Source organism: Chenopodium quinoa, unplaced genomic scaffold (assembly GCF_001683475.1).
Source record: "Chenopodium quinoa cultivar QQ74 unplaced genomic scaffold, ASM168347v1, whole genome shotgun sequence".
NCBI classification, from domain to species: Eukaryota; Viridiplantae; Streptophyta; class Magnoliopsida; order Caryophyllales; family Amaranthaceae; genus Chenopodium; species Chenopodium quinoa.
This window is the reverse complement of record NW_018744697.1, coordinates 698,169-708,601: the sequence shown is the minus strand read 5'-3', so window position 1 is coordinate 708,601 and position 10,433 is coordinate 698,169. Positions and strand designations below refer to the sequence as shown.

General features: G+C 37.3%; 2 protein-coding genes across 2 annotated transcripts; one reads left to right on the top strand and one right to left on the bottom strand.

Annotated features, from left to right (window-relative positions):
- Positions 1 to 7,179: 7,179 nt before the first annotated feature.
- On the top strand, positions 7,180 to 8,001 carry LOC110702697. The gene is made up of 3 exons (XM_021880451.1): positions 7,180 to 7,338; positions 7,426 to 7,550; positions 7,614 to 8,001. Exons 1-3 carry the CDS (start codon positions 7,180 to 7,182, stop codon positions 7,999 to 8,001), a joined length of 672 nt encoding a protein of 223 aa, XP_021736143.1.
- A 1,019-nt stretch (positions 8,002 to 9,020) lies between these two features.
- On the bottom strand, positions 9,021 to 10,213 carry LOC110702696. The gene is made up of 4 exons (XM_021880450.1): positions 10,025 to 10,213; positions 9,757 to 9,887; positions 9,288 to 9,699; positions 9,021 to 9,245 (listed from the first exon to the last, which is right to left on the bottom strand). Exons 1-4 carry the CDS (start codon positions 10,211 to 10,213, stop codon positions 9,021 to 9,023), a joined length of 957 nt encoding a protein of 318 aa, XP_021736142.1.
- Between the last annotated feature and the right edge of the window lie 220 nt (positions 10,214 to 10,433).

Here is a 10,433-nt window from a genome sequence, read left to right as displayed (position 1 = left end):
ATCCTCTGACCGCAAAAACAAGAAAAAAACAAGACCGATTTAAAGAGATTTTCGGAAAATGAAAATCTGATTTTTATTTGAGCGTACTGTGCAGTATAGTGTTTTAAATTATTTAATTTGATATAGTAAGTTTGGGTTTTGACCGATTTAAAGAGATTTTTGGAACTTGGAATGAAATCTGATTTTAGTTTTTGCCTTAGATATTAGTTTGATGTTCTTACTTTTCATCATTCTCATGTGGTTGTGATCGTGTTAGCAAAACTTTTGCGAGTCTAAGATCAGTCGGTTGCTCGAATCTCATGAATATGAGACCAAGTGTGCATACTTTTCATATTTGAATCTATGAAAAATGGGGTTATTTTAATTATTTAATTGAAGTCAGTGTTGATATGGTTTTATGAATTTGTTTCTATGACAGTAAAACCAAATACGAATTTTATTAGTTAATGTTGATTTTTGAATCTATGAAAAATGGGGTTATATTTTATTTATGCTTCTTGTTGACAGTAAAACCAAATACGAATTTTATTTGTTAATGTTGATTTTTGTATTAGTGAATAGTGATACCTCATACTTATTTTTATAATGAGTAGTGTATGAGAAAAGTCCCAATGCACCAATTTTAATTCAACTATCAAAATTATTAACGAGTAGTGTATGAAAAAAGCTTCAATTTCGTAGTTCTATCTGGGAAATTGGGTATACTAATTCTGAATAGTTGAACCGTACAATCGACATCAATAATTGAGGAGTCTCGTGATCTTTTCTGAAAACTTTCGTTCTAACTCCAATCATGACTTTAAGATACTTCCTATACATAAAAATTATGAAAGTTATATAATACCTCGGTTATATATTATTAGCAACGATTTGGTATAAAGTGAGATTAAAGGAGGGTGTTGAATAGTGTAAATAATACTTGTATAAAACTGATGTATTATGATAGTACTTATTTGCAAATAATATGAAACGGATGCAGTATTATGATAGTACAGTACGAAATAATATGAAACAGATGTAGTATTATGATAGTACTTATTGAGATGAATTCAAAAAGATCTCATGGAAATATGTGTTTCCTTACATATTATTCACAAAAGAAGGTTAAAGAAGGTTAAAGAAGGGTGGTGAATAATGTACAAGTTAAAGCACGTCAAGTAATAAAGAATATAAGAAGTGTTAAGAGATTACAACAAAATTTATCCCAATAGGCAGCACAGCCTAGAGCTCTAGAAGATTTAGATTTCGAGATATGGGGCAGTTAATAATTCACCTAAACATAGTCCTTCAATTGTAGATTAATAATCAACGAGTCAAATTCATAATTAAGACGAGCAAACCTCCAAGCAGTCACTTCTGACTTCTCTCTCTAGAATTTCTCTTTGACTTCTCTCTAACTTCTAAATGTTATCAATCTTATATTTGTTTACTTATGTGAATCACTAGGGATTTTCCTTCATGCCCAGGGGTGTGGAGGCCTTGGGAGTTAATTTAAGTTAAACTTTATAAGTTGAGGTACGTGTAAATTCTTCTCTGAGGCATGATATTAATGCTAGTAGTACAAATGAGGAGATGATGTTGGATGTAATTGCTGATGTTCCCTCTGCAGTCACTTCTACTGAGCCCTCGGTGGTTATCAACCCCCCTGCATCTCATCCAATCTCTTTTAGAGAGGCAGTTGCTGGTTCAACTCAGTGGTTTAAGGAAGCCCGGAATATTGCCTTGACTTCGTTAGATTGGGATGATCAACCGGATTGCATCCCCTGGTCAGATTTGGCAGTATCCTTTACTCCACAACTGTTGTCGAGATTAAGGGAACCTTGGAAACTTACTCTTATGGGTAGGTGTCTAGGAATAAATATAAGGCCAACTTTTATGAACACAAGAGCTAAAATTATGTGGAAAATTAAGGGTGTTTTGGAAACAATTGATGTAGGAAATAATGTATACCTATTCCGCTTTTCATGTTTGAATGATTATGAAAGAGCACTTTATGGAGGGCCTTGGTTCATTTTGGATCATTACTTGGTTGTCACCAAATGGAAACCTAATTTTAGATCCTCTACTACAGACTTTGATTACATGTCTGCATGGATTAGATTCCCTGAGCTCCCTGTAGAATACTATGATAAGAAGCCCTTTTCCAAATCGCTTCAAAGGTATGCTAGAGTGTGTATTGAAATCTCCATGACCAATCCGCTTGTGTCCAAGGTTTGGGTTGGCGGTGGTTGGCAGCAAGTTCAATATGAGAATATTCATTCTCTGTGCTTTCATTGTGGCAAAATTGGGCATGTGGCTAAGGAATGTTCCCAGGTGTCTCCCTCTTTAGAGCCCTCTTCTTCCACTCAAGGTAATGTGGCTATTTCAAAAGAGGTCATCAAGAATGTTTAGAATTCTAAGGCTGATACTTCAGTTTTGGGCAGTGGGCTACCTCTTGGTTCTGATTCTCAGGCCCACAAAGATACTTCTGTTTTGTCTATAGTGGATTATGGCCCATGGAACTTAGTTACTGGATCCAAAAGGAATAGAACAAAATCCCAATCCAATCCCACTCCAAATAGAAACTTTACAGCTTCTCAGAATGCCAAGAATAAAGCTAATGGCTCCAGAGTTCAAAATCAGAAACATTTAAACTCGGGTAATAAATCTTCCCACAACTCGAAAAATTTATGGAGGGTTCTTTCTATGAGTATTTCGGGAGATGAATCAGCTCAAGGTGCTACTGTGCAAGATTTAATGCCACCTACTTCTGATTCGAACATTAATTCCTCTTCTCCTATAATTATTTCCAAGTTTCAAACTGAAGGTTCATCTTCTGCTAATTCTATTATTCCTCAAGTTAAACACTTGGCTTCAGTGTCAGTGGAAAATCACAAGCAAGATTTCCCTACTGCAAATTTAGATAACTTGAGTTATGATATTTCACCTGTTTTAGCTAAAAGTGGCCAATCATTAAGTACAACAATAAATAGTTCTCCCATCCCTTTCAATCAGACTTCATCTCCAAGCTTTCCCTCTTCTGGTTTTATTCCCCCTTGTCCTGTTCCTAACAAAAATGGAAAACAATAAAATAGTAATCCCATCCTCCCTGTCCTTAACTCAGACTCCCATAACCACATCATCGCGGACAACTCCAATTTGGAGACCAGTTCCGACCAGACCAACTCCTTCACCTTCCCTCAATGTTCCTCACCCTCCATCTCTCCTATGCTCTGCAACTCAGGGAGTTCCACCATCCACCCTTCAAACCCCCCTCTCTACTCCTCCTCCAATGTTAACTTATCAGTTTCAGAAGCCGCTGATCACCAAGAAATGGAATATTCAACAACTCCCCTCTCCACAGATAGCTCTGCCTCTGTTCCCTTAGGAGCCTAGACCAATTTGCACTCCGATAAGAATTCCGGCGAGCGAATTGCTTCAGTCGGCCTCAGCAATGGCAGTAATGGATGCTCTTCGATGGAGGGAGGAAATGATGCCCCCCCATGCACGGATGAGCCTATCTCTCCAATGGCAGTCTCACGAAAGATTAATGAATTTCAGAAGTGCGTACGAGAGACTTCCAATAGTTCCCTTGCATTCCGCAACAAAAGGTCAAGACATGGCAAAGTTGGGACACCCTATGGCAATCTACCTAACGCAAGAGGAGGTGTTAGAGATCCAGGTGCAGCTCTTCTACATCCCTCAGCTAATGAGGTGCATGAGCATTAGAAGCTACATTTCTCCAGTGAAAGTGGAGTATGTAATAGGGCTAGGGTATTGGACTCATTGGAGGGACTGGGAGGAGTTCTTCCTTCCTCTGAATTCTCTTCCCAATGATGTTCCTAGACTATCTCCCCAGAAACCTCTTCCACAAATAAAAATGAAGTTGATCGTTTGGAATGTGAGGGGAGTGAATAATGATGATCTTCTCCCCCATGCATGGGATTTAGTTAATAATCATAAGCTTGATATTCTTATCTTACTTGAAACAAAGTGTGGTTCTGGTAAAGCTTCGGATTTGAAGACAAAATTAGGCTTTTATGATCATAGGGTAATTCCGTCTGTTGGATTAAAAGGAGGCATTTGTGTTTTCTGGAAATCCACCCTTGATCAGCTGCTTTATACTGATTCAGAGGAGAAATTTCATTCTCTATTCGAATTTCATAATCATCAGCCTAAAATTCTTATCACAGGTATGCATGCTCCAAGTGTTGCTACTCACAGACATGCTTTTTGGAACTCCTAACAAAGCAATTTACCTCCCTCTTCTACTCCTTGGCTTTTGGTAGGGGATATGAATGAAGTCACCTCCCAAGGGGAGAAGCAGGGAGGTCGTGCCTTTCGAAGTTCACAATGTTAAGATTACACCAATTTCACTGACTCAACTGGCTTAATCGATTTAGGTGCTCGGGGAAACCCTTATACTTGGGAGAATGCCAGGCTGGGGAAGGATCATATCAGGGAACGTTTGGATCGTGCCATATCCAACGCTGCTTTTATAGCTTCTTTTCCCCAAGTTCAGGTAACTAATTTGGTGAGAACTTACTCGGATCATTGCCCAATTCTTGTTACTTTTAATCCAGCTCCTGCCAGTGGCCCTTTTCCTTTTAGATGTAAGGATGTCTGGCTTCAACATGCTCAATTCAAAGAATTTTTTATTTCCTAATGGTTTAGGAACTCTTCTCCCTTACCCTTTCTTGATGGTAGGTCTAACTTTTTAACCAATGTTAATAGTTGGAATACTAATGTGTTTGGGAATCTAAAGCTGAAAAAGAAAATCATCTTAGCTAGGCTCAATGGAATCCAGAAAGCTTTAGCAGTTAACTATTCCATGTTCCTTATTAATTTGGAAAAGTCTCTTCTGTCTGATCTTAATGCTATATATAAGATGGAGAGAGTTATTTGGGCTCAGAAAGCTGGTATAAATTGGAGAAAATTTGGGGATTATAACACCAAATATTTTCATATTTTGGCTAAGGTTAAAATAAGTAGAGGCAAAATTCTTGCTCTTTATAATGTTGATGGTGTTCTGATTGAAGACATTCCTTCTTTAAAGAATTTAGCAAGGGCTCATTTTATTTCCCTTTTTTCTTCTTCCATCCCCCCTCATTCTGATTCTCTTCCCTAACCTGCTATTCAGAAGCTTAGTGAGATTGAGTGTTCTCTTTTGGTCTCCATTCCTAGTATAGAAGAGGTCTAATCCAATCTTTTTCTCATGGATCCTATTAAAAGTCCTGGCCCTTATGGTTTACAGCCTCTTTTCTTTCAAAATTTTTGGGATGTTATAGGTCAACACATTCATCTTTTTATCTCTCAAATATTTAGGGATTGTTGTATTCCTAGTGATGTCAATCATTCATACATTTCTTTGATTCCAAAGAAGGATAATCCTATGTCTATGTCTGATTTTAGACCCATAGGATTGTGCAATACAATTTATAAACTTGTTACTAAAATTCTTTCTTCTAGATTAAGGGGTATGTTCCATAGAATCATAAGCCCTTTGCAATCTAGTTTTATCAAAGGAAGATGTATGGAGGATAATATCATTCTTATCAAAGAGGTTGCTCATTTATTTCATAAATGTAAGAAGGGTAAAAATGTGATGACTCTCAAGCTTGATTTAACAAAGGCTTATGATTGCTTGGGGTGGTCCTTTATTCAGGATACACTTCATTATCATAAGTTTCCTCAAGCTTCTCTTGATTTGATTATGCATTGCATCTCATCCCCTTCTATTTCTGTTTTGTGGAATGGGGAGATCACTGACAGTTTCAAACCATCTAGGGGTATAAGACAAGGGGATCCTCTTTCTTCTTATATTTTTGTTCTTTGCATGGAAAGACTTTCTTTGTTAATTGAAGACAGTGTTAATAAAGGGAATTGGAAACCTCTTAAAATCTCTAAAAATCACAGCCTTTCCCATTTATTCTATGCTGATGATGTTTTCTTATTTGGATCAACCAATATTTCCAATCTCCAAATTATGCTGGATATTCTAGCTCAGTTTGGGAATTTTTCTGGTCTTAGGATCAATGAGATTAAATCTAGTATCATTTTCCCTCCTAAAATGGAATTTAGTATTAGACATCAGATTTCCACTTTGGCTGGATTTCAATCTTCTTGTTCTTTTGGGAAATATCTGGGGTCAACATAAGTCCTAATAAACTCAAAAAGACAGATTATTGGAATCTCTTAACCAAATCCTTAGACAAAATCAAGGGATGTCAAGCTAAACCTTTAAATATGGCTGGAAGGTGTACTTTGATTAAGTCTGTTCTTAATTCTTACCCTCTTCATGCCATGCAAACTGGCCTTCTTCCTGTTTCTGTTCTTGATGATCTTAAGAAACAATGTAAGAAATTTTTATAGAATAGGACTGATTCCATTAGATATACTCCTAGAACCAAATGGTCTAATGTTACCCTTCCTATTGCTCTAGGGGGTTTAGGGATGAGATCTGTGAAGGAGTGGAATTTGTGTTTTATGGCTAAATTAGGATGGATTATTCTAACCCAGCCTAATAAACTTTGGGTGCAAATTTTAAAAGATAAATACTTTAGAAGATCCAGTTTTTTGGATTCCATTTCTAATTTCTCACAATCCCCTATGTGGAGGGATATTCTGAAGGGCAGATCACTTCTTTCTAAAGGACTAATCATTAGAATTGGTAATGGTGAGGACACTTCTCTATGGTATCATCATTGGGTGGGGGAAGCCCTTCTTTATAAAATCATGTCTGTTGAAGTCCCTACTTCCAAAGAGCATTGGAGAGTTTCTAATATCATTCAAAATGGGAAATGGTTTCTTGATAATGTGATTCATGTGCTACCTCATATCATTCCTCTTATACTTTCCACCCCTCTTTCAATTGTTGATTCAGATTCTTCCCCTGATCAAATTAGATGGCTGTACCACAATTCCGGGTCTTTTACTATAAAATCTGCTTACTTCCAGTCTACAGCTCCTGTGCTTATTCCTCTGCTATTTCATTTGAATTGGAAACATTTTTGGAAAATCAAAGTCCCTTTCAAATACAGAATGTTTATGTGGAATTGTGTCTTGTCCATTACCCCTTCTGCTTCTTTGCTTGCTACTAGAATCCCTTATTTTGATCCTATCTGTTCTAGATGCAACAGTCTTCCAGAATCTTTCCTTCATTTGTTTAGAGATTGCACCTCTTCCTCTATTCTTTAGAAAATGATCTTCCAAAAAGTGAAACCTCCCCCTAAGTTCAATTATGGCATGTTTATGAAGTCTAAATGGAATGTTTGGCTTAAATTCAATCTTTCTCAGACTCAAAAGTGGAGAGCAATCTTTTCTATGGGGATGTGGCATATATGGAAGTTAAGAAATGGAGTTATTTTTAACAATGAGACATACAATTGTAACTCTTTGTTTAACAGATTTATAATTGATTATCAAATAAATTCCTTTGTATTGTAGGGTACTAATAAAGGTAAAGGAATTCTACTTACAGAAAGGAGTGCTTCTGCTTCAATTCTTAAGTGGAATCCTCCTAGAGCTGGTTTTCTGAAGCTGAATACAGATGGAGCTTGGAAAAACTCTGAGTAGGCTGGAGGAGGAGGTGTTTTCAGAACTGATAAGGGTGAATGGTACTTTGGCTTTTCCAGTAAGTACAATTCCAACTCAGCTCTGGCTGCTGAGCTCTATGCTTTACGTGAAGGAATAAATTATGCTAGAGCTATCCCCGTTCAATTTTTGGAGGTGGAGACTGATGCTCAGGCTATAAAGGGAATGATGAGCAAGGATACTGAAGATCCTCACCATGAACTTGTTGCTTTGATCATAGATGTTGGGAGACTTCTCAGAAATAAGGATAAGGATATGACTATAATTTTTAATCATATTCCAAGGGAGATCAACTATGTAGCCCATTATCTTTCTAAATATGCCATGGATATGCATATTGGACATAAGCCTCATTATGAAATTCCAGCAAGTGTTAGAGTAGCTTATGATGTAGATCTCCGAGCTATGGGGGTTTTTGCTTCTGTTTAGTCTTTGGTTCTTCCCTCTGTTAGTTATATCTAGAACTTTTAATCTAGTTTTATTTTCTTGGTTGTTCACTTATGTATATATTAGCTTTCAACCTACCTTTTGGGTATATGTAGGTTGTGAACTCTTGGTTTGTAATATGTAGGACATAATGTCCAAGTAATATATGCTTCTGTTTTCATCAAAAAAAAAACCTCCAAGCACATACGGATGTACATGCTGAACATTATTAGATAGGGGGATTGATGAGGCTATGAATTTTCTGAAAATAAACCTCACGCCCTTCGATGCCCACGCTCCTCTTTCAGTTTTTTAGGTTTTCGGGGTCGGGTAAATTCGGGGTTTGAGGTTTCTTGTGGACTGTTTTGGAATGGAAGCTTGGTCTTGGCTTGTTGTTTGTGTGCTCTTAACTCTTCTGATGTCAATAGGTTTGCAGTTTCCTGTGAAAATCAAAGAATTTCTTTACAGCCAGATGTGATAGACAGCTTCAGCAAAGCACATACCCAACAATCTATTTTTTGGTCTATTTTTCATGCAGATTCTGGAAATCCAGGAAATTTCAGCATCAAAGGCCCAAGCAGGCCTGTGGACCCCAAACAGATTCAACAGCTTCACCCAAATCTCTCTAGCATAAGTACAAACAAAGAAAAGGTGTTGTACATTTTCCATGTGTTGGTTACAAAGAAAACAAATAGGATCACATTGAAGATTCCAAGAGAGCAACCTATCCTTAGTAACCAACCTATTTCTCACAGCAAGCCAAAGAATAAACAAGCTTATGGGAGAAGCAGCATTGTTGTAGATGACCCTTCTCCAAGTAACTTTTGGGGCAAGAACATTGATCAGCTGATAAATCTTTTTATTTTGACTTTATCACCATGCTGAACAGAACCCCATCCACCAATACCATCAATTATAGCTCTACCCTTCAAAATTTTACTTAGAACCCAAGAGCACCTTTTAAGAGCAGGGCTAGACCACCATGTCCTATCTTTGAAATAGTAGATGTGAACCCACTTTACCTAAAGGTTATCTGCTTTATGGGCAAGATCCCAAAGCAGCCTACAAACAGCAGCAGAATTCCACTCAGGGAGGGAAATCAAGTTCCACCAACCACTAACTTTAGAAAGGCAAACCTGAGACCAAGACACTAAAGATTTCTTTGAAGGATTAGCCTTCCCAATCCATAAAAAAACTCTGAATTTGTTTTCCATTTCTTTGAGTATATTTTTAGGCAAAACAAAAATCTAAGCCCAATAAGTTTAAATGTCAAAAAGAACACTCTTAACCAACTGCAATCTACCGGCATAAGATAAATGCATAGCAGACCAACCATTAATTCTAGCAGTAACCTTGTCCACTAAAGGTTTACATTGAGCAATAGTGACTTTCTTAGAGGATAAAGGAACCCCTAAGTATTTGAAAGGAATAGTATCAGGGACCACTCCAATCAAGCTTCTCAAAGCTTCTTGCTCAACATCAGAAAGTCCACCAAAGTAGACTTCACTCTTGTCTAAGTTTGCAGAAAGACTAGAAGCCAAGCAAAACTTAGTGAAAGCTTGAAAAAGCAATGTGATAGAGTCTTTATCAACTTTGGAAAACAACAAAAGATCATCAGCAAACATTAAGTGAGTTAGCATCATTTTATCACATCTAGGATGATAGTTGAAATTAGGGTCAAGATGCAACTCAACAAGACATCTAGACAGGTATTCCATACCAATTGCAAATAGAAAAGGAGACATGGGATCTCCCTACCTAAGCCCCTTCTTTACCTCAAAAGGTTTAGAGGGGATGCCATTGATCAAAATGGAGAAAGAGACAGAAGAAAGGCAAACCATGATCCAGCTAATAAATTGACTAGGGAAACCAAGTTCAGGCATAACAGCCTAAAGGAAACTCCATTCCACAGAGTCATAAGCTTTCTTTAAATCAATTTTCAACATGCATCTAGGAGAAAGAAACTTATGCCCATATCCTTTGATGAGTTCAATAGCTAGCAGAATATTATCCCTAATATGCTTGCCAGGAATAAACCAGCTTGAGCTCCATCAATAACCCCAGAAAGAACATTAGTAAGTCTAGCAGTGAGGATCTTATACACTAGTTTATAAAGAACAGAAGAACATGCAATAGGTCTGAAATCCTTTGCATAAGTAAGGTTAGGAACCTTAGGAACTAAGGTTATGGTAGTGCAATTCCATTGTTTCAGCATGGAAAGAACTCTAGAACACCATCATAGATGTCATCCTTTACAATTTCCCAGGACATTTTAAAGAAAAAGTAGTTAAATCCATCAATCCCAGGGGCTTTGGAGCTGTCAATACCCTTTAAGGCAATATCAATCTATGCAGTTGTCATAGGAGCAATGAGAAGTTGTTGAGCACTTCTAGAGAGCTGAGCTCCCCTTCTAATAGTATTAAGATCAATCCCAG

Coding starts and splice junctions, on each gene's coding strand:
- LOC110702696 (XM_021880450.1), bottom strand. CDS start 10,213: ATGCTGAAACAATGGAATTGCACTACCATAACCTTAGTTCCTAAGGTT. Junction 9,888..10,024: donor CTCAAGCTGGTTTATTCCTG/GCAAGCATATTA, acceptor AGTTTCCTTTAG/GCTGTTATGCCTGAACTTGG. Junction 9,700..9,756: donor GAGGTAAAGAAGGGGCTTAG/GTAGGGAGATCC, acceptor ATACCTGTCTAG/ATGTCTTGTTGAGTTGCATC.
- LOC110702697 (XM_021880451.1), top strand. CDS start 7,180: ATGATCTTCCAAAAAGTGAAACCTCCCCCTAAGTTCAATTATGGCATG. Junction 7,339..7,425: donor TATGGAAGTTAAGAAATGGA/GTTATTTTTAAC, acceptor TTTGTATTGTAG/GGTACTAATAAAGGTAAAGG. Junction 7,551..7,613: donor GGAGCTTGGAAAAACTCTGA/GTAGGCTGGAGG, acceptor TGGCTTTTCCAG/TAAGTACAATTCCAACTCAG.